This window comes from Lonchura striata, chromosome 12, assembly GCF_046129695.1.
Source record: "Lonchura striata isolate bLonStr1 chromosome 12, bLonStr1.mat, whole genome shotgun sequence".
Classification (NCBI taxonomy): Eukaryota; Metazoa; Chordata; class Aves; order Passeriformes; family Estrildidae; genus Lonchura; species Lonchura striata.
In genome coordinates, this window is record NC_134614.1 from 22,997,964 (window position 1) to 23,021,101 (window position 23,138).

The 23,138-nt window shown below is 49.7% G+C and overlaps 1 protein-coding gene across 1 annotated transcript in view; it reads left to right on the forward strand.

Moving 5' to 3' along the window:
- ITPR1 (inositol 1,4,5-trisphosphate receptor type 1) overlaps positions 1 to 23,138 on the forward strand; it is a 157,320-nt gene that overhangs the window by 117,081 nt on the left and 17,101 nt on the right. Inside the window, exons 46-58 of the mRNA XM_077786196.1 lie at positions 3,615 to 3,815; positions 4,928 to 5,038; positions 6,318 to 6,413; positions 7,333 to 7,455; positions 8,431 to 8,535; positions 9,463 to 9,655; positions 12,176 to 12,298; positions 15,194 to 15,369; positions 16,021 to 16,185; positions 17,348 to 17,543; positions 18,665 to 18,766; positions 20,723 to 20,862; positions 22,214 to 22,379. Of these exons, the coding sequence (XP_077642322.1) occupies positions 3,615 to 3,815; positions 4,928 to 5,038; positions 6,318 to 6,413; positions 7,333 to 7,455; positions 8,431 to 8,535; positions 9,463 to 9,655; positions 12,176 to 12,298; positions 15,194 to 15,369; positions 16,021 to 16,185; positions 17,348 to 17,543; positions 18,665 to 18,766; positions 20,723 to 20,862; positions 22,214 to 22,379 (1,897 nt within the window). The remainder of the gene's footprint in view (positions 1 to 3,614; positions 3,816 to 4,927; positions 5,039 to 6,317; positions 6,414 to 7,332; positions 7,456 to 8,430; positions 8,536 to 9,462; positions 9,656 to 12,175; positions 12,299 to 15,193; positions 15,370 to 16,020; positions 16,186 to 17,347; positions 17,544 to 18,664; positions 18,767 to 20,722; positions 20,863 to 22,213; positions 22,380 to 23,138) is intronic.

A 23,138-nucleotide genomic window follows, 5' to 3' on the forward strand; every position in this document is an offset into this window, starting at 1 on the left:
GTTAATCCAGAAAAAAAAAAGTACTTACACCTTGCTGGGCTGATACAAGCAAATCCAGTTGTGCAGTGGTCTTTGAAAGGTACATACATTAAAGGTGATGGGATCAACACTTCTGGAGGCTTTTAAAAAGTATACGTTGAAAGCAAGCAGGTGTTGTACTGTGAAGTTACTGATTTGCTTTTGAGAGGGGAGGGAAAGAAAGAGAGAATGAAAGAGAGAAAGAAAGATCATGTAGGAAAATGAAGAGGGCATTGGGACTTTGGTTCCATCAGCCTTCAAACCCAACTTTCCAGTAACCAGGTTCTCCTGGGTTTTCTAGAATCTGTTCATGTAGCTAGCTAGAGTTGTACACATGGTGAAGCTGTTAGGAAAGCCTCAGCTGGAGGTGAATCTGCTGAGGGACATGAAGGGCAGTGAGAAGGATTTCCAGTTTGTATCCGCAGAGGAGGGTTTGCTGTGGAATGGGCACAGCCCCTGGTGACAGAGGACACGAGAAGGTCAGGGAGCTCAGTGCCACCTTCAGTTTGCCCCTTACCTGTAGGACTGGCCTTCACCAACCCTACATCCCTGAGACCCTGGTGAGGTCTGCAGCAAGGGAGTCCTACCCTTGGTGGAGAATTGGGATGGGAGATGTTGAAACAAGCTGGACACCCCAGGCTCCATGTGGAATTCTGGGTCCCCAAATCCAGCAGGCAGTCTCAGAGTGACCATGGGACTGGAGCATCTGATGGGCAAGGAGAGGCAGGGGGAGCTGGGAGAGGTCAGGCTGGAGAGGAAAAGTGTCAGGATCTCTCCCCATGTGTGCAGACACCTGATGGGGGACGTGGAGAGGACAGGCCAGGCTCTGCTCCAGCTGCCTCGTGACAGGGGTTGGAGTTGGCAGTGTCCAAAGGTCCTGGCAGCCTCGGTGTCCTGTGCTGCCCTGGGATGTGTTTGTGGAATTCCAGGGACCCAGAGCAGGTTCCCCCTTACAAAGGGGCTGCAGTTCAGATGGTTTTTGTTCAGTGCTGCCGGGTTGGGATCGAGGAGCTGGTGGGGCGCTGTACAATGTGCTAAATGCCCTCATAAAGAGCAATAATTGCCGTGATTGCCCATTGTTCCGTGGCCAGCAGGAGCGTGGGACCCTGCGTGAGAGCTTTGCTTTGCGGAGCTGCCAAATCGCTTCCTCTGAGCAGGAATGCCCCGGCAGCCCTGGGATCCCAGCTGCACGGAAACCTTCTGGGAGCATCTCTGAGTGCCCGGGTTATTACATACATCAGCCTTTCTCTCATTTTAAAGAAAAAGAGCCCTTTGATGTGTGTTTTGTCAGAGGATTTTCCTGCCGCTGGCGGTGTCGGTTCCCGTGGCACGGCTCCAAACCGCAGGCGCAGGATCCGCCAGGGCAGCTATAGGAGCACACTTGAATTCCAGCCAGTGCAGAAACTTGGCCTGAGCTCTTCCCCGTCCTGAACAATTCCATTTCCCAAACAGCAGGTAGCTGTAGGCAGCTCTAGAGAAAAAGGGATTTCTCTTTGTAACAGCAAAAAAAAAAAAAAAAAGCAGAACAGCTTTTCCAGTGTAATCCTCTTGCTGCCTGCCTGCCTCGAGGTTTGTCCTTCTCTCAGCCCCAAAGGGAAGGCAGAAGTGTCTGATCCTCCAAAATCTTGGTGTCTGCAGCTGGTACCTGTAACTGAGCTCCCTGCAGTAGTGCCAGAGGACTCGCTGCCTAAGGGAACAGGGAAGGGCTCTGCAGGAAGCTGAGTGTCTCCAGAACGGCACGTTACATTGAGTGAGGAGGGAGTTGGGATCACCTGCAGCAGGCAGGTGTGCTGGGCACACCGAGCCTTTCCAGGCTGCTGGCAGCTGATGGGCAAACACAGGGCAGTGCCAACCATGCTGGAGGAGCTGCTGTGCTTCAGAGAGGAGGAGGAGGAGGACTCTGGGTGCTGGGGCAGCTGCAGTGCTGTGCCCTCTGCATCAGGCAGCTTCCCTTCCCAAGTACAGCCCCAGTCTGCTCCATGTGGATGCTGTTCCACAGCTCTCCATGGGGCTGGAGTTGCTGCAGAACCTTCTCCAGATGAATGCAAGGACTGGGATGAGCGGGTGGATGCAGGCTTCCCACGTGTTCTAGCTGGAGCTGCCTGTGGTTCTGGGTGCAGGGTCTGTCAGAGGGTGCACACCTCGGGGTCATTCCCACGGGGAGCAGCGGATGGCACGCTCAGCACTGAAGAGCTGTGTTCCCACTGTGAGCTGCTCTGGGTGACTGAAAATGAAGAGTTCCCTCTGTCCTGGCTGAGACAGCAGCAGACACTCCCTGGGGCAGTTTCTCACAGTGCAGCAGGGGTTTGTTCTGTACAATTTTTTCCTTCCCCTTGTTTCAGCCTAACAATGTGCCTCATTCCTCTTGTCTCCTTACTGGCTGTGGCTCAAGCAGCTCAGGTACAAGCTTAGCTGCAATCAGAATAAATGCTGTGCAGCAGCCAGGGAGCATTTTGCTCCCTCCCTTTGGGTATTACCCTTTCATTTTGCTTTTTTTTCCTGGAGGGAAGACACAAGCTCCGATTTCTGTAGGATCAACCTTTTTTACATTCTGACAAGGTAATCAGAAGTCAGGATACTAAATGAGCAATCAGCTGAAATGTGCTGAATCACTGTCACCTTTAGTCTGCATTCATAGACAGCGTTTTCCTTTTTTAGCTTCTCCTTCCATTGAATCTGCAATTTCTCTCTGTTTGCCTTAAAAGACTCATTAGTCTGACTCAGGCAGAGACAGCCAGGGACCAGTGCTGCTCCCTGGGCTGGCAGGAAAGACCCTGCTGGTTCCATATTCCAAGGCTCCAGTTCCTCTGAGGGCTTTTTCACTCTGGAATTGTTGTTACCTGCTAGAATTAAGCTAAGTAAGAGTTTTCCTGCTAAAACTTCAGGGAAAAGCAAGTGGTCGTGGCTGCTAATCTTTGCAGCACTGCTGGGAATGCACTGGCAAACAGCATCTGAGTCACTGGGAGATTGGTTTTCATTAGCTGTCCTTCAGTTTTGGGTGGGTTTGGTGCTTTTCTTCATTTGGAATATAGGAGAGCAGAAAGCTGTTAAATCCATGGTGGCAAACCTGGCTTTTCATTAGAGGAGCTGCTCCGAATCAGCAGCTTCATGCAGGAATCACAATAATTATGTGGAAAGAAATACAATGGAGAGAATTCCATTTTAAGGCACCTTCCTTCAAGGTGTGCACTCGGGTCCCTCTTGTGCAGGTGGAGCTGCTCTGAGGCCCCAGCCAGGGAATCAGGAGAGGTCTGGGAGGAGGGAGCCTTGAGTGATGCTCGGCAGGGAGGTGCAGCAGGGGGAGTGAAGCTCCCAGGCTCCAGAGAGTTTCCAGAGTGCCTGTTCTGTGCTGGGTGTGTCAGGCTCTGATGGATCTCTCTGTTCATGGGATGCACTCTGTTCACTTCTGTACAGCTGCTCAGGAGAGCAGCACATTGCAAATAAGCCCTGGAAAGAGGCTTAAGGGCTTGTACAGTGAGCCAGAGAATCCAGCATGCAGTGGAATTGGGGATGGATGAACTTAATAAATACTATCAGCCAAACAGCATTTTGCATGGTTTTCCCCCTCCCTTATGTCTTTGACACTCTCCTCACAGAATTTCCTACGCTGCCAGAACAACAAGACAAACTACAACCTGGTGTGTGAGACCCTGCAGTTCCTGGACTGCATCTGTGGGAGCACAACTGGGGGACTTGGACTTCTGGGTCTGTATATAAATGAGAAGAACGTGGCACTGATCAACCAGACGCTGGAAAGTTTGACTGAGTACTGTCAGGGGCCCTGCCACGAGAACCAGGTAACGACCCCAGAGCTGGGAAATGCATCCCCTTTCTCCCTGGGCCCCAGCTCTGCTGGCCTGCTGTTGTCTTACAACACTGTCCATTTGATTTCCCCCCAGGTTGGAGGATTTTTATAAACTCCTCATAATCAACTTGTCTCTCTCAGGGCCCACTCTGTGGAGTTGAAGCACTCAAAGCAGTAGAAGTATTTCTGCTTTGCTAAGATCTGTTTCATTAAATTGGACAGGGAGAGTGGGGAATTGCTGTACTTTATATAATCCCAGAATAGGCTGGGTTGGAGGGACCCCAAATCCCACCTAGTGCCAGCCCTGCCATGGCAGGGACACCTCCCACCGTCCCAGGTGCTCCAGCCCCAGTGTCCAACCTGGCCTTGGGCACTGCCAGGGATCCAGGGCAGCCACAGCTGCTCTGGGCACCCTGTGCCAGTTTCTGCTTATTCTCTCCATTTCCTTATTAATTGAACCATAATATTGTCCTGAAAGCCTGGAATGTGATCTTTGTGTCTTTCTTGTCTCTGCAAGAGAATGTGTGAGGCTGTGCATGCCAGGGGGAATTGTCAGTGTCCCTCTGCTCTCTGGATCTGGTGGAATAAAACCCTTTAGGTGTTCTCAGTGTGGAGTTCACTGACAGAGCAGGGCTCTCTCTGGATTTTGAAGCCAGCAAGCTGCTGTTTGTACATTTTAGGTACAGAGCATTCCAAGGGCAGGGTGAAGGGTAGGCAGGAGGTTACGGAAATTCCCTTTTTTTGTGTAGACTGCGCTGAAGTAGGTGTTGATTGGCATGTTTGTAATAAAGAAAACTCTCCCTAATCTCAGTAAAACACTGTTCCTCCAGCCTGCTCACTTTGGCATGGAAATGCTTCATTTATCAGCTGTGGTTCTCCATGTTTCCTGAGGCCAGGGGCTCCAGTAGGACCATGGCTGAGGAGAGGAAAAGCTTGGGACAAAATGCCTGCAGTCTTTTGTTGTTGCACTGCCTGGAGCTGTCTGTGCAGTTTTCAGCCCAGGAGGGGATGGCAGAGGGACTCTGCTGCTCTGGAGGGGTCACAGCCTGGGCTGTGTTTGCAGTGCAGGCAATTAGTGAAGCCTGATGACTTTTCTTTGGACAGAACTGCATTGCTACCCACGAGTCCAACGGCATTGACATCATCACAGCATTAATTCTCAATGACATCAACCCTCTGGGAAAGAAGAGGATGGACCTCGTGTTGGAGCTGAAGGCAAGTGAATGCTCTTAACAGAGCATTAACAGTGGGATAAAACGTGATTTTACTGTTAAAATTATCTGGGAGTTCATTATATCCCAACATTCAGAAGTGCCCAAAAATTACATATGTCACTGAGCTGCAGGCAGTGCCCAAAGATTGTTTGTCACAGGTATTTCATCTTTGAAATGATGACTTGGAGCCACCAGTTCTCACATGGGGGATGCAGGCAGTCAGAATATGCAGAGGAATCCTAAAATCACTTCCTGTAAAGAATCTAAAGCTGATGAAAACTTTTATTTGGCACTGAGCTTTTACGTGGACAGTGGAAGTGAAATTTCTCACGTTGCAACTCCTTTCCTAACACTTTATTGGTGTTGTTTAATAGGTTGACATTAAATCAACAATTCTTTATGGCTGTCCATATTAATGCTGAAATAATTAGCCCCGCTGCTGGTTTCAAAACACAGAAACACACGAGCAAGTTTCCCTCTAGCAACAGCATTCTCAGAGCACTCTTGCTTCAGCCAGTGCTTGAGAAATATTCCTTTCTGACTTATTGCCCTGCCTGACACTGCAGTGTCTCCTTGTTTTCCGTTGCCGACTCACACCATTATTATGGGTAATGTGGGTTTTTTATTATTGTAAATAAAAAATGCTTTTAGACTCGATTAGCATTATACTTCAAAATTAAATACTTTTATTGGGTTTTATTGTCAGGCATGATGGATTTTAATCTTAATTGTTCGTATTAAAGTAGTCTGGTGCCTTGTGGTAGTTTCCCATTTCCTCCCTGTGTTCCTTGGCGTGAGCAGACTGCAGAGTGATTTCAGCTAAAAGCAGCAAAGCACATCTGTGTGTTCAGCCCTGGCTGTCCCTTGATTTAATCAGCAGCATCTTCAGCAGAGCTGAGCTGCACCATTTGGGAGCTCAGAGCCTGTGGTGATACTGCAGTATCCTTAAATCAAAACAAAACAACATGAGCATGGAACAGCAGCACTTTTAGAAATTTCAACCTCAGCTGGGGTTAACTGGATGTCTTTCAATAAGCAGGGTTTGGGGAATAAACTGCTAAAAAACTCTGCTGAGTTGTGTAGGTCGGTAATTAGAGGAGAGGGAGGGCTTGGTGAGGTGAGGCTGAGAGAGCCCTGGGCTGCCACACTCTGCCTCAGTGGCTGCTGCCGTGGGACCCGTGTCCCTGAAACCCTTCTGGCAGCACAGTGGTGCCCCTCAGGCTGGGGACCCTCATTTTTTGGCTCCTGGCAGTGATTCCATCACTTTTCCCTGCCCTCAGAACAACGCTTCCAAGCTGCTCCTGGCCATCATGGAGAGCAGGCACGACAGTGAGAACGCAGAGAGGATCCTCTACAACATGAGGCCCAAGGAGCTGGTGAGTCCTGGATCCCTCCCCAGCTCCTGACAGCTCATCTGCACAGGAGACAGAGAAGTGACAATCCCTTGTGGCCCCCGAGCTGTCCAGTGAGCCCCAGCAGGGTTTGGGGGCTGGTTCATGAAAGAAATGGTGAAAACACGAGACAGAGAAGTGACAATCCCTTGTGGCCCCTGAGCTGTCCAGTGAGCCCCAGCAGGGTTTGGGGGCTGGTTCATGAAAGAAATGGTGAAAATACAAGCAGGAGAAGCACAGCCCAAGCACCATTGACTCGTCCACAGGGCTGCACTGGAGCTGGGCTCAGAACGTGACTCGGGTGCAGAGAGGGTGGCCTGGAACATGTTACCTTCAGGGAAACGTGAAGTTCAGTTTGTTGAGCCAGTGAGCTGGGCTGAAGCTGAGTCAGTTTATCCTGGATGCTGAGAAATCCACTGACCTCCCTTGGAGCATCCCAAGCGTGTGCTGCCCTCAGCAGCCTCCACCTCTGCCTGAGCCTCCTCTCCTTGCCTGTGGCAGGCACACGCTTCTCTCTCTCAGGGTTTTTCATAGAGGAGCACAGAGAGAAGAAAGAGAAATCAATTTCTATTTCTGCTCCTTGTTTTCCCATGTAAAATGTGTTTGGAGAATTGTTTACCTGGGGTGATGGCTTGGTTGGATTCTGGTGAGGATTGTGTGAGCCTGGTGGCCAATCCAACCCACCTGGGGCTGGGCTCTTAGAGAGAGGGTCACGATTTGTTAGATATGGGAGTTAGAACAAGTAGGTTTGTAGTTTTAGTATCTCCTTTAAATAGTATATTGATGTGTTATAGTGTAGTTAGAATACAGAAATCATTCAGCCTTCTGAGATGGAGTCAGACATCAGCATTTCTTCCCATTGAGTTAATCTGATTTCCAAGACCTTGCCTGTCTCCTTCTCCAGGTGGAAGTGATCAAGAAGGCTTACCTGCAGGGAGAGGTGGAGTTTGAGGATGGGGAGAACGGGGAAGATGTGGCGGCGTCTCCGAGGAACGTGGGACACAACATTTATATCTTGGCTCATCAGGTAGAGTCCCAGCACGAGTCACAAACTGGGAAAAGCCAGAGTCTGTTTTTCCCTGGAACTGTTTTCATGGCTCATCTCTGAGGCAGACTCACTGCACATACTCTTTTTATCAGAGCAAATCCTAATTTTAATCAGAAACAAAAATAGCGTAATACAAGAAAATTTTGGGAATTTTCTTTTATCGTGGGAAGCAGGCAGACTCTGGACCGAGTTCCTGACGACATGTGGCTCAATTCTTGGCAGCACTGAGCAGCAGTGTATTATTTTTCAGCTGTATCAAAGGTTACTTTATACTCCCAAAGAAATTCTACTCACAGATCAATTAAAGTGTAATCAGAAATCTCGGTCCTTACCACATTCTCTCTCTGCTGGAGCCAAGCAGAGCCATTGTACTGATACAATGTGTATTTGAAAGGTAAAAAACCAAAGGGGAGAAAACTGTATTTAAATTCACTTAATCTATTGGTGCTACATCTCTCACTGCATTAGAGACTTCTTGTTCCTCCAGCATCTGAGCAGACAGACCCTCACTGTGCTGCAGGATGAATTTGGAGCATCCAGCAGCATTTTTGGAGCAGCGCTCTGTACATCTGCTGCTCAGTTGATGCAGATTTTCTCTTTGTCCCTGCCTGGATCTTGGGTGATGGGCACACCTTTGGGTTAGGGTGGTGTAGAATGACAGACCGAATGTGAATTTCTGTGGGATCAGAAAGATTCCAGGCAAAGGGTGGGAGAGGATGGGGAAAAGAGGAGTACAACACTGGCATTAAAGAAATACATATTTGAATCATTCTGACTTGCTCCCAAAATAGAGCTGCAGGGTGTCTGGTTGGAACAGAACAAGCCTTCTGTCAACTTTGCCCTTTCCTAGCAGCTGACTGCGTACTATTTCTTTTTTTATGCCAAAAATCAGAAATTTAATATCACAGAGAGACATCTGGTGTCTCCCACTCCCTGTGCATTCCTTTATTTTAGTTGGCTCGTCACAACAAAGAGCTGCAGAACATGCTGAAGCCAGGGGGTCAGATCGAGGGGGACGAGGCGCTGGAGTTCTACGCCAAGCACACGGCACAGATCGAGGTAGGGAAGCCCAGGGGGAGGGCAGCCCTGGGGCATGATTCCTGCTGCTGCCAGGGCTCTGCCTGCCTGTGGCCTGTTGTCTCTGATACAGAACATGCAGAGAGAGTTATTTATTTAATTCCCTGGCAGTGGCGGGGGGAGCTATTCCTGAGCTGTCATGTGTGGGCTCGGGGATGGAGCTGAGCAGAGCTCTCTTGGCAGCAGGAAGTGTGGCTTCGCTTCTGTTACATTTTGGCCGGTGCTGTTGCTGAATCCAGAAAGTTTGTGATAGCTTTTTGCCACTCTTTCTGGATTCAAATGACAGTTTGGCCTCGTGTGCCATCTAAGAGCTTTATAAAAGTAAAATGTTCACAGATAACGGAGATTTCCTGGAGGAGCTGGGGCTGCCCCTGGATCCCTGGCAGTGCCCCAGGCCATGTTGGACGCTGGGGCTGGAGCAGCCTGGGACAGGGGAAGGTGTCCCTGCCATGGCAGGGCTGGCACTGGGTGGGATTTGGGGTCCTCCCAATCCAAACCAGTCCACGGTTCTACGGTTCTTTGACTTCCCAAAACTCTCCAATAAGCAATAGAGATATCACTGTTATTCCTTGTACTTTCCCACATTTGGCTTACATTTGCCAACATTCTTGAATTGGGCCACCACGTTGCTCTGAACTGCATCCCAGCTGTGATGTGGGATTCTCTGAGCCCCTTGGAAATCCCAGCTAAGACCAGTACTGCCAGGATAAGACCACAGCATAGAAATTACCATTCTGGAGCTAAATGTAGCCCTGCTCTGAAAGGTAAATGAAATTAAATCTGTGTTGAGCCGCTGTTGTTTGGATATAAGTCTGCATGTAGCTGGTTCGAAAAGGGGAGCAAAGCAGGCAGCAAACCAAGAAATAAAAGCACGTAGAAGGGGGAAGGACTCACGGGGCTGCTGTGCAGATCGTCAGGTCGGACCGCACCATGGAGCAGATCGTGTTCCCCGTGCCCAGCATCTGCGAGTTCCTCACCAAGGAGTCCAAGCTGCGCATCTACTACACCACGGAGAGGGACGAGCAGGGCAGCAAGATCAACGACTTCTTCCTCAAGTCTGAGGACCTCTTCAACGAGATGAACTGGCAGAAGAAACTGCGAGGTGGGTCCGTGCTGCTCCGCGCGAGGTGGGGATTTTGGGGATCTGGAAGCTTGGCTGAGCAGCAGCTCTGACAATGGTCTGCCAGAGCTGCTCCTCTGCAGAGCTGCTGGGACAAAGGCAGCTGAATGCTGGAGCAGCAGGGAGGGGACCCAGGTCTTCCTTTCTGAGATCCAGCAGGAAGGAGCAAAGGTGTGGAGGAGCAGCTGAAATGAGGAGAAAGGAGAGGACCCAGCTGAAGAGAGCAGTGGCCCGTGCCACTGAGAATGCAGCAAGGTTGGACTTGGTGATTGTAAAGGTCTTTTCCAACCATAAAGATTTCTGTGGTCTTAGGGCATCTCTAGGAATGGAGATGTTTAAGAACAAGTTAAAGATGGATTTCTGAGTAATCGTAAAGTAGAATTCATCCTTTTCTGGCAAGTAGACTGGCTAACAGTTTGGTAAGTCTCATCCATCTCTGTGATGCTCAAATGTCTGAACACAGGTGTTTTCAAGCACTGGTTTTCCCTCTGAGGTTCCCACTGGCAGCTGGGAAATGCCCTAAAATGATATTTTAATTCACACAGTGCCACCATGTCCCCCAGCAAACCTTCTTGCTTTTAATATTTTTGTTCTTGTTCTGCGGAAGGCTGAATGCTGCAGCTGGGGCTCAGTGGGCAGGGCTGAGCAGTGACCAGCAGTGACCCTGTGAAATGTGAGATAAGGCAGCTCCTTCCTGCTGCACTCAGCCCCTGCCATCTGATAGCACTGCTGCTCCCTGCCCTGCAGCTCCACGCCAGCTTGTAGTGCAAGAGCAGGACTGGTCTGGAACCCCCTCTTGGGACTGCTTCCAAAAATCTCAGAGCTCTGCAAGAAATCCAGGAGTGTGACATCCTAAACAAATTGCAACTTCAGCAGCATCCATATATTCTGTTAGATTTTGTTTGAGTCACTTTGTCTTCAAGGCTGTCTCCAAGCAAGCTGTGAAGGCATCCATCATTAACAACAGAACACAAATTAGCCAAGATCCACCTGCAGAAGTGGAGAATCTTTCTTTCTTTTCCTTTAAAAAACTGGAATAATTTATTCTGTCTCTAATATGGGGCCTCTGAGTGAATCTTTGCACTTGCAGAGTTGTTTCTCACATTTTCAGTATTTTGTGTTGGAGCTGTGACCTCTGGCAGTGCTGTGTGTGCTCACATGATGCCAGTTAGAGTCTATTCAACCCTCAAAAAGACTTCTAAAATAAAGACCTGTGTACTTCTCCCTTCAGCTCATGGTGCTGGCCCATAATCTGAGCACCAGAAATCTCTTAATTGTTAATTAAGAACGGAAATGAGCTGCCAAAGCACCATACGGACAGAGAGCAGTGTCCATCACCAAAGGAAGGCTTAAAGTTAAACCTGGACCTTTATAATCACCCTTTTATAATCCCATATAAATTAATTAAACCTGGTTACACATTCTTCCAGTTAAAAGGAAATGGGGAACATTGAGATACTGTGGAATTCTTTACCCCTTTGTTAGCTGGGGGTGTTAGAGGAGAGGATTTTCTGGAGAGAGGTGGTGGCTGCTGCAAGGCTCAGAACTGCTGCGTGTTGTTGTAAATCACCCTTCAGCCCAAAGTCTGCATTTTCAGCTTGTTCCTAAATTTTATTGAGAGCTTTTTCTTTGCTCCCTGATACCTAGACAAGCTGCCTCCTTCCACCAGGGCAAAACAGTGCTTTCCCTTTTTTAAATGGATTTTTTTCACTACTCTAGATTTCAGGAGGACACAGTTTGCTGTGCAGAAAGCCTGCAGGAGCTAAAATCAGGGGGATTTTGCCTGGATGCTGAGGGAATTACTGCAAGGCAGCTTTCGTTGGGTTCACGACCACTTCAGCAAAGGAATCTTTCTGCTTTCTGCCTCTTGGTTCTGGCTGCAGGGATAATTAGAATTAGGAGTCTTTTTGAGAAGTATTTCTGGGTAACATTAAGGATTTAAATGTGCTGTTGGATTATACATGGAGTTCTGTGCAGATGTGCTGAGTCCTTTGCCCCCAGGGCAGAGGGAAGGCCAGGGAGCTTCACCCCCTGCTCATTCTGGGGCTGTTTTGGGCTGCTCTCAGCAGAAAATGAATTTGCAGGTGGCACTGTCTGGTGCAGGTGAGCTGCAGGCAGCAGCAGAACACAGGGATGGGGCTGGAGCTCTTTTTCCCCCTCCAAATTGTTCTTGGTGTGACTCTGAGTACAAAGTTTATTATTAGGGGAGGCCCCAAGTGCTTGATCTCTGCAGTTTCTCAGCTTGTTCTCGTGCTGCTGCTAAACCATGTTTAAAACAGGGATCCTTTACCTTAAAACACCATCTAGGAAACTTTAAGTGCCCCCAAGATGAAGGATAATTAAATAAACTTTAGAAGAAGCTATGAATGTTATTACTTTTGATGCTGTGCCTTTGGGCAAACTGGAAACAAACTTGTTTTGGTGGTGATATTTTTTTTTTAATAAAGACCTCTTACTGTTACTAAACTCTCCATTAAAAAGAAATAATTTTCTGTCTTTCAGCTCAGCCTTTCCTCTACTGGTGTGCTCGGAACATGTCCTTCTGGAGCAGCATTTCCTTTAACCTGGCTGTCCTCATGAACCTGCTCGTGGCATTTTTCTACCCATTCAAGGGAATTCGAGGAGGTACTGATATTTAACCTAAAAAACCACGTGAACAAATAAGGTGCAATGAGCCAAATTCTGCTCTCCCCACTCGTGTCTGTGCACTGCTGTTTGCATCAGTGGGGCTAGGAGAACAGAATGTGGCTTTTTACATTGCCTTATTTTAAATTGTGCTATTCTCTTTCTTGAGGCACTTTTAAGGAAATTGTAGAGCCATGGTTTTTCCTAGGGGAAAAAATTACCTGAGATAAACATCCACCTTTAATTGCTTGACTGTTCTACTTCAGTTTAAAGTCCTGTAATTAAGGATTGAGCTAAAAATAGGCGAAATGTTGAATGTGTTGTTTTCCTTGAGCTTGCAGTTTATTAATGGCATTTTCCACACACTTTTCCTGGTGCTCCAGGAGGCCTCTGAGTGCTGGGGGTGGGTGACATTATCCTGCTGGGCAGGGGGGCAGTGAGCAGCAGGAATCACTGGAGGATGAAGATGGGGAGCCCATTCCCAGCCTTGCCTGCCCAGGGGTGTGGGGAGCAGAGGATGCCCACGGGGAGCAGGGTGCCACATTCTCAGCTCAAATTCTGGGCTGGCACCGTGGGATTGCTCGGTGACAGGCCCGTGGTGGCTCTCAGAGCCAGCTCAGTGAGCTCTGAGCACATCCAGCCTCTCCCCAGGGCTGCAGTCAGCTGGGAAATCCGCAGGGATGTTCTCACCTGCATCACTTGCAGAACGATGGGAATGCCTAGGCAGGAGCTTTTGCCTTGGGTGTAGGGGGTTTGCATCCTGAGAAAGCCTGTCAGAGGGTTTTACACCAAATTCCAGAGCTCCTGAGAGGGGGGAGAGAACAGTTTTACCTTCTGCCATCAGGACCACCAGGCTGAGCCTGCTGCTCCTCAGTGTCACACCCAGTGTCAGCAGAGTGGGGACAGCTCAGATCCTGGCTTGGAGGTTCTAACAAGCCCAAAGAGCAATTCCTGTCTCCAGTTGCAAAGATCCCAAGTTAAAAGCTCTGAATGTATGGCTGCCAGGAAAGCTGCTGGTTAAATGAGTTCCCTGGAATTACAAACTGCAAGACTGTGGCGGGGATTGTTTGGCGTTTTAAAGATGCCCTACCCTACATATTTGAAATTCTTTATTTATCAGGTAGCATTTTGATAAAACCTCTTCCTCTCCTAGTTGGAATCCAAAAAGTAAAATAAATAAATACATGTTTATCTTATATTTAGCTTTAAAAAAAAAAAAGACTCTTCCAAACAGACTGTTTGGGGGAAGTTGTCAGTGTCTTGAATTGCTCAGACACGGTGAACTGAGCAGCTGATGAGCATCTGACAGTAGCAGAAGCTGTAAAACTTCTGACTTGAGGAGCAGAAACAAAACTGGATGCCTGGAATTTGGTACTGGAATGGTGAGAATTCCAGAGAGAGGCAGAGCTTCCTGTTCTGCTGTGCAGGGAGTCCCCGTGCTCCCAGCAAGGCTTTGGGGTCAGGGGGTGCAGCAGTTGAGGAGTGACCAGCCAGGACAAGGATGCTGCTCCCTGCCCTGGGGGGAGAGGGGAGCTGCTCTGCTCCCTGCTGTGGCCCTGCTGTGCCCTGAGGTGGCTCCTGAGGGTCCCACGAGCTCCTGGCAGTGCCCTCCTTGTGCTGCTGGGCAGCCTGGAGCTCTGGGCTGGGCCCAGGTGGGTGTTCCAGGGAGCACCTGAGAGCTCGCTCACTCCAGGTGTTTCTTCAGGCCTGCTGGGAGCTGCTGCAAGTCCTGAAAGCAAATATATTCCCAATAAATCTCATTTATATTTTGGATAAGTCGTTCCTAAATAAGCCACTGTGCATTTCCTGTGTCCCCTCCCCGTGCTGTTGCTTGTTCCCACCCAGTGACTCCATTCCCAGCTCTGCACCTTGTGCTGTGTGACAGCTCCAGGAGCCAGAGTCCCCCCAGGCAGCCAAAACAGCTGTTCAACTTTATGCTTATCAACTTTTAATTTCCATCCATCCTCTGCCAGCTTTATTAATCTGCAGTGATTTGGAACAAGATTAAATGGCTGCTGGTGGTAGTCAGATGAGAGTAATATTTCCTAAGTTGCCTGGATTTGGGAGCAGGGGGAAAAAGCCCTAAGTGACAGTGAGACTTGCCAGTCAGACACAAGCTCTGTGAGAATGTGCTTGAAGAAGGGCTGCAGAGTGCTGTGAAATTTGGGGGAATCTTGCTTTTTTGTCTGTTGAGGAACCAGTTGCTTGAAGACAAAAATTTAAGTCAGTTTTGAGAAAGAGGTGTCTCACATTTTGCATAAATCAGAGTGTTTTGGGCCGGATCTTTTTTATGGCTCTTTCAGGGAAGTGTATTTTTAGCTACACGGGCTCTGTGTTGTGTAAGCAGCCAGTCTCAGGGGACAGCCTAAATAGAGCCAGAAATAGCAAGGGGTGCCAAAAACGGGTGCGAGGGTCTGACCTAAAGCACATCAGGGGGAGTGCCAGGGAGTGCCCTCCCCTGCCCAGGCACTGCCTCTGCACAGCAGAGGGGCTGCAAGGGGCCAGCACTCAGGTGTGAACCAAATGAAGCTCCTGTAGCACTTATCACCTGCAGGATGATTTAATAAAGAATAATAAGAAGAATAAGAAAATACTGGAATTGCCTTCCTAGGGGAGGTGGTGGAATCACCATCTCTGGATATGTTTAAAAAAAGACTTGGTGCTATGGTCTAGTTGAGGTATTAGGGCATGGGTTGGACTTGATGATCTTAGAGCCTCATTATTCTGTGATTGTGTGACTCTGTAATAACGAGCTGGTGATTAAAGCTGCTAAAGGCTTGGGCTGAGACGCTGCCGGGGTGGTGAAGGCAGGTTGGGTGATGCTCCAGCAAAGGCAGGACAAATGGCACTGCTCTGGTGGGTTTGCTTGTGCAGGAATGGCTCTGTTTTGCCCAGGCACGCTGGAGCCCCACCTGTCTGGCCTGCTGTGGACAGCCATGCTCATCTCCCTGGCCATCGTCATCGCCCTGCCCAAGCCCCACGGCATCCGCGCCCTGATCGCCTCCACCATCCTGCGCCTCATCTTCTCCGTGGGCCTGCAGCCCACCTTGTTCCTGCTGGGAGCCTTCAATGTAAGAGCCCAGGGCCTTTCCTGACCTCCTCCTGCCCCCTGTGTAAGGGTTCCTCACCTGTGTGTGAGGACGTGGAGCAGAAACAGCCTGGGACACGCTGGTGGGACTGGTGGGAGGAGGAATTCCCTCCTTGGGCTGCTCTTCACGTGAGTGCTCCGAGTTGTTCCTTTACTCCTGCTTCTCCAGGCTGCAGACGGAGCTCTGAGGCTTTGCTCAGTGTAGGAACAGCTCCAACCTCAGCCAGGCACGGGGAGGAGTCTGTGACCTAAAGCACAAGCTTATTCACCCAAAGTGCCTCAGTATTTATGGGGTTGTGTGAGGCTCACTAAATGATGCGTTGTGAGTCTGATGGAGAGCAGCTGGGAAGGGGCTCAGCCTGGAGAAAAGGACCTCAGGGGGACCTTGTGGTTCTGCACAGCTCCTGCCAGGAGGGGACAGCCGGGGGGTTGGGCTGGGAACAGGGACAGGAGCAGAGGGAACGGCCCCAGGCTGGGCTGGGGAGGCTCAGGGTGGAACCAGCAGGAATTTCTTCATGGAAGGTGGTCAGAGTTTGACAGGGATTGCCCAGCAAGGTGCCAAGTTACCTCCAGCTTGAAAAAACAGTCTGTTTTCGCTGATATGGTATCTAATTTATGGTTGATCCTTCATTAGGTTTGCAATAAAATCATTTTCCTGATGAGTTTCGTGGGGAACTGCGGAACGTTCACGCGAGGATACAAGGCCATGATCATGGACGTGGAGTTCCTCTATCACCTGCTGTACCTGCTGATCTGTGCCCTGGGGCTCTTCGTGCACGAGTTCTTTTACAGCCTCTTGGTGGGTGTTTGCTTGGCCCTCAGAATGTCTTCTGCTCTGTTTGTGAAGTCCCATCTCAGGCATATCCAGGAAAATTTCTGCTTTTCTGCTGGGGAACTGTTGAACAGACACTGGGAAGAGCCACAGACTGGGGGTTTTCTTTAGGAGAAGTTACTGTGGGAGACAGCAGGACTCCTGCCACATCCCTTCTGCTGATGGGTGACTTCTTGCACAGACAGATAGGGAGAGGACATGGGGGGATGGTTTTAAAACAAAATAAGAAAGGTTTAGATGAGATATGAGGGAGAAATCCCTCTCTGTGAGGGCACAGGGTGCCCAGAGCAGCTGGGGCTGCCCCTGGATCCCTGTCAGTGCCCAAGGCCAGGCTGGACAGCCTGGGACAGTGGGAGGTGTCCCTGCCACGGGGTAGAATGAGATGGGCTGTGATGCTTTGCTGTGTTATCAGTGACTGTCACACAGTGTCTGTGCTTTCTGAGCAGCTGGGTGACTTTGGAGTGACTCCATGGCTGTATCCAGGCTCCAGCCCTCAGGGATGGCCAGGGATCCTGGCACATGTGTTCCTTCTGGGGTGGGATTCACCCTGCACAGCACAATGCTTGTAGAATAACACTGAAGCAGTGGTGGTGGAGATGCAAAGCTGAAATCCCATTCAGAACAAGCTCTTTGTGGCTCTGGTTGGTGTTAGCCACATCCTCTGGTACCTGAGCTGGTTATTTGCTGTTTCATGGAGGTCCAGTTTAACAAATACCTGTCCCGTGATCCACCAGCATAGCCACAACCTGCCTGGGCTCTGCTGTGGGCTGTCCCAGACCCAGTGAAAAATGAAAGAAAACCCACCAGAGAAATCAAAACGCACATTTTGTGGGAAAAGTATTGCTTATTTAACAAAATGCTCAATAAATTAAGTTTTAAAGAAAATAGCAAATTGAAGTGAGCTGTTTGGAGGCTGTGAGGGGGTAGTTGATAGTACAAGAACCAGCCAGCAGTCTGTGCTGGCAGCTCGGTGTGTGTCTCGCCCTGAGCAGGAGCGGCTGCCCGCAGCGGGCACGGGCTGCTGCAGAGGAGGGCAGGGGTGTCCCGCTGCTCCTGCTGCCGAGGGCACGGCCCAGGATACGGTGGCACAGGCTGCTGGTGCTCCATGAGCTGTTTTGGCCTTCCCCAGCTCTTTGACCTGGTGTACCGGGAGGAGACGCTGCTCAACGTCATCAAGAGCGTGACGCGCAACGGGCGCTCCATCATCCTGACGGCCGTGCTGGCCCTCATCCTGGTCTACCTGTTCTCCATCGTGGGCTACCTCTTCTTCAAGGATGACTTCATCCTGGAGGTGGACAAGCTCCCCAACGAGACCCTGCTGCCAGGTCGGTGCCAGCAGGGTTGTGTTGCAGGAAGAACGGGGCTCCTGTTCCCCAGGGCACGCACAGGACAAGGGGAAAGGGCTCCAGCTCTGCCAGCAGTGCCCAGGTGGGACAGCAGGAGGGACTTCTCCATGGAAAGGGTGCTCAGGCCTTGGAAAGAGCTGCCCAGGGAGGTTTGGAGTGCCCGTCCCTGGAGGTGCCCCAAGGACGTGGCACTGAGTGCTCTGGGCTAGGGACAAGGTGGGGCATCAGCCACTAAATGAAGAATCTTGGAGATCTTTTCCAACCTCAGGGAATCTGTGGTTCTGTGAAATAAAAAATGCTTTTGTGGTTGAATTTAAAGCCATGGAATGTGTAAATCAGGAAATAACTGCACTTTTGACATCTCTAGGGTAAGGTACTGCTCTGAATGCTTTGTAATTGCACACTGAGTACAACAGGGAACCCTAATACCTGAGTGTCAGAATCTGTGGTATTTAGATGATTCTGAGATTGTAAAAGTCTCTGTCTGTCAGCCCCCCGCCAAAGCAGAAGCCATAATTGGTCTGTGCTGTTTCCAGGTTGTTTATTCTGTTGATCTCTCACATGTTCTGCTGCCCTGCCCAGCTCTGTCCTGCAGGGCAGCGTGTGGGGCTCTGCCCTCAGTGGGATGTGACAAACATTAAATACCAGAAACTCCCTGGGCTGCATTTACAAGAACGTGCCAATATCTGTCACCTACGTTGGACAGTGTGTCCCCAGCCTGAACCAACAGAAAAATGCCAACACCACAGTGAGACATGGAGGGCATGAAGAAGGAGAAAAGGACAAGGCACACCCAATTTCCTCCAGCTTGTCCCCTTTGGACCCCTCATCTAGAATCCTAAAATTTTACTTTTGCACCCGTGCCACACTTAATTATTACTGATATTAAACATTCAGAGCTTGTAATTCATCCTGTAAGGTTGAAAACTCTTTTCCATGGACAGAGATCACAGCCAGTGTCTCTGGGGGCTCTGTCCAGGGGGCTCCTGACCTCTGCCAGGGTCCCAGGGCAGCCAGAGGGAAGCCCTGGGTTCCCACAGCTGAGGAGTCACCTTGCAGGGTGTTAAAGCATCCTTTGATGCAGCATTTTGTGCTTTCAGATCGCACAGAGCCAGGTGAGACCATGACTGGCGAGTTCCTCTACTCGGATGTGTGCAAGGCAGGGAGCAGTGACAACTGCTCCTCCATCATTCCCTCCGACCGTAAGTACCTCTCTGGGATTCCTAACTCACACCCTGAGTTTTCACTCTTTTTTTTTTAGTTAATCACCTTCAATTAAAAGAACTTATTTAGAAAATGCTATGCAATAAATTTGAGAACAAAGCTATCACGAGATTAACTTGAAATAGGATTAATTTAGGCCAGCAGCATAACATCTGTTACATGAAGTGACTAAAGCAAAGAAACTTACAGCTAAACCAGACTTCATAAAACACTGCCATACTCTTTAAATTTCTGCATCAATTGCAGAAGGAAAAGATGCAGTTTGCCTCTTTGCAAAGTTTATTATTTTAAAACATGAGGCTATTAAATGTGATCTCAGAGGATAATGCCCTGTGAAATATGGTTTATTGGCAGCTTTGTTCTATCTCAAACTAAGGAAACTGTTTTAACATAATGGCAGGGAGTGCTCAGTGGGTTAAGTAGACGAGGGTAGGTTTGGAGATCAAGAAAGTGAGATATTACCCGGGTATTGAACTATTCCAGTTTTATTTCTAGAAAATGTAATTTCCATGTGGGAGATTTATGGTGCTGGCTGGGAGGGGCAGACAGAACATCCAAGTTTCTCTGGGAAGGGTGGCTCTTGCATGGCCATCAAAGGTCAGCGATGGCCACCAGCCCCTGCTCACAGGAGGAGAGGGCTCAGCTTTGCTCAGGGCTCCTCTCTGAGACAGTCAAATTCAGCCTTGCTGCAGGAAAAGCTGCTTCTTGCAGCTCCTTCTCTCTGGCTGCAAGAAGGAAAAGTCAGGGATGTTTTTGTATCACAAATAATCAGCAGAGTGCCAGGGGCTTGTGTGGGGTCAGGGATGCTCGTGGTGCCCCATATTTGGCCACTGCTCTCGGGTTTTGGGTATTTCAGGGGCTGGGGCCTCTCCAGGGCTGGCTGTGGGAAGGTGGGATCTGCTCATGAGCATTTTTGTGATGGAACCAAAGTCGTGAGATGTTGAATGGGTACAGGGGAGCGTGTGAGGTTAGGGAGTGGATTTTAGCAGCTCTGCAAGTGAAGCAGTGAAGTTGGAGCCTTGAGCCGAGCGAGGGGAAGGTCAGGAGAGGTGTGTTGCTTCTCTAGCAGAGTGCTGTTTCTACAAGCAGTGATCTTTTAGCCATTTGAAAGCTCTGAGTGGAAGTTGCCATTTTGAGTGCAGCCCAAAGGCTGTGCAATCTGTCAGGCACCAGGGGAGAGTGGAAGAGGCAACACTTTGTCCTCTGAGCTGTCAGAAAGCTCGGGTTCTGTATAAACAGGCATCTGGTGAGCTGAGCTGTGCATGCCAGCGGGGATGGAAAGAGATTTCACCCAGTCACAGGCAGCAGCTCAGGCACAAAGGAAAGCTGGTGGTGGGGAGAGGAGGGCAGGGAGGAGATCTGCTCCCAGGGTGGCTCTGGAGAGGGTCCAAGGAAGGCCATGGGATGAGGAGGGGTCTGGAGCATCTCCCTTATGGGGAGAGACTGTTCAGGGCCTGTTTAGTCCAAGGAAGACTGAGAGGGGATCCCATCAATCCATACAATATCCCCAGGGGGTGTCAGAGGATGGCTTCAGACCCTTCCCAGTGGTTCCCAGTGACAGGACAAGGAGCAGTGACCATTAACTAAAACAGGTTCCAGCTCAGCAGAGGAGGAGCTGCTCTCCATGGAGGGGCAGAGCCCCGAGCAGCTGCCCAGGGAGTCCTGGAGTGTCTCTGGGGACATCCCAAGCCCACCTGGAGATGTCCCTGTGTCACTGCTCCAGGTGACCCTGCCTGGGCAGGGGGTGGGTGGATGATCTGCAGAGGTCCCCTCAGCCCACACTGTTCTGTGACGATTTGGGGAATGAACCTACAGGGATTTGCAGCACAGGCTGGCAGTCTGAGGGGGGAGAGAGCACACCCAGCAAAGAATGGAGAGGAGGATTTAGAGCTAATCTTGGCTGTGAAACGTGTCTTTGCTTGCTGTGTTCCCAGAGCTGATCACTGAGGAGATGGAGGAAGAGAACAAGGAGCATACGTGCGAGACGCTGCTGATGTGCATTGTTACTGTTCTGAGTCACGGGCTCAGGAGCGGGGGTGGAGTAGGTGATGTGCTCAGGAAACCTTCCAAAGAGGTAAATTACCCTGGCTGGGGGTGGAGAGTGCTGCTGAGCAGGGCTGGGATCTGCTCTGCTGGGCACAGCGTGTGCGCACTGCTCCAGGCACGCAGAGGGACCCTCTGCTGCTGAGGTGACATCCCTGGGGTCCCACGGAGCACCAGCCACTTGTGCCAGGCCTGCAGAGATGGGGGATGCCCAGAGCAGGGATGGGGAGCCGAGGGGCTGAGCTGGGAGATGAGTTCAGAGCAGTGAGGGAGCCTCAGGAAATGCTGTGCTGGCTGGTGGATGCCAGTGGCACGAGCATCCCTAGGGAGAGGTGATGTGTCAGATGAGAGGGAAGGAAGGACAGGACCAGGCTGGGCTGGTGGGAGTGTGGGGGAGGAAGGATGATGTGGTTTGGAGCTGTCAGCAGAGTGAGGACCAGGCTAAGCAGCAGGAATTTTCCATAACACCCCTTTGGCTCCCATTCTGGCTGCTGTATAAGCTTTTGTGTCCATCATTTAAGAAGAAATTCTTCCCTGGCAGGGTGGGCAGCCCTGGCACAGGTGCCCAGAGCAGCTGTGGCTGCCCCTGGATCCCTGGCAGTGCCCAGGGCCAGGTTGGACAGGGTTTGGAGCAGCTGGGACAGTGGGAGGGGTCCCTGCCATGGCAGGGGTGGTGGCACTGATGGGATTTAAAGTCCCTTCCCACCCCTTTTACCATTCTGTGATCCGAGGCTCAGGCTGTCACTCCCAAAGCCACACTGGGGGCAGTGCTTTTTTGTTTTACCTGACATTTCAAAGTTTTTGTCTAAAACTTAGCCTTCAAAGTTAGTTAATTGTTAATAATAACTTTGGCACTTGACTGGCAGGATGAGTGTAAAAATGGGGGTTGGATATTTTGGATATTCAGGCCTGCAATAAATGTGGAACGTGTACTGAAAAGTCCAGCTTACATGGCTGCTAAATGCAATTAATGGTATTAAATTCCAGTAAAAAAAGTTTATGGTCCATACTGATCCTCTGTTGATATACTGCAGATTAATATAGGGATATCATTTGGAAGGGCTTCAGGGAGGGGTGAGAACAAATTCCAGTGTGTGAGACAAGAGTTTTTTCTCTTCTGAAAGTGAGAGAAGTCCAAAATCTTGGACACAGGAAGAGCAGCTCTGCAGAGATCCCACACTGGCAGCTGACTAATTTGGCTTTTCTTTCAGTGATTTTTGCCTTTTAGTTTTGCATTTTAGTTTCATTTAATGCTTTGAATTGTGAGTTCTCCTTGGAGAGCATCAGCAGTGGAGAATCTCAGGCAACGGGGTGTGGGGCAGGGTGGTAATAAGGCTGTGTACCCCACTGGGCTGTTGATAATTCCAAAATGTTTCTTGCAGGAACCTCTCTTTGCTGCTAGAGTGATCTATGACCTGTTGTTCTTCTTCATGGTCATCATCATCGTCCTGAACCTGATTTTTGGGGTGATCATTGACACTTTTGCTGATTTAAGGAGTGAAAAGCAGAAGAAAGAAGAAATTCTAAAAACAACTTGCTTTATTTGTGGTAAGTGGGGAGACACACTTGACAGGAAGGGGTTACTGTGGGTAAGCCAGGGATAGCTGCAGGCTCAGAAAAGCCTTGAATTGCTGGCTGTTCCTCCTGGCATCCCTCAGCCAGTCCGTGTTCCTGGGCTCCACGTGCACTGCAGCTTGGCAGCAGGAGCAGATGGGCAATGCTCAGGACACCATTTTTCCTCAAGACTTTAGTTCTTGCTTCTCCTCTGCCTCGAAGAACAGTTTCCTATGGGAACAGGGGAGATTTTTATGAGCAGTCATTTTTTCCAAGCGTGCCTGTGGAAGCTTTCCCCAGCAGGAGGTTGGGAGTGGAGGTGCTGTGGTTGACTGACATGGTCCTGCCATGTTGCATAACACACAGCCTGATGGGGATAACCTTTGGAAATTTGCTGCAGAGCAAATGTTGCTTTTGCTATCAGTTTGCCCAAAAATAGGAGATGTGTTATGAAATCCAACAAACTGCTTGCTACAGGGTTGTTGCCTTTTTTAACCAATTTTATTTTGTTATGTATAATAAATATAAGCAGTACTCGTTACACTTTACTCTTTCTCTTCCTTCTCTTCCTCCTCTTTTTCTCTTCTCTTTCTTGTCTGATTTTTTTTCCTTTTCTTTCTCTTTTCCCTTCTCCCTTCTCCCTTCTCTTCTCCCTTCTCTTCTCCCTTCTCTTCTCCCTTCTCTTCTCCCTTCTCTTCTCCCTTCTCCCTTCTCTTCCCCCTTCTCCCTCCTCCTGGGTGTTTGTCACATTTT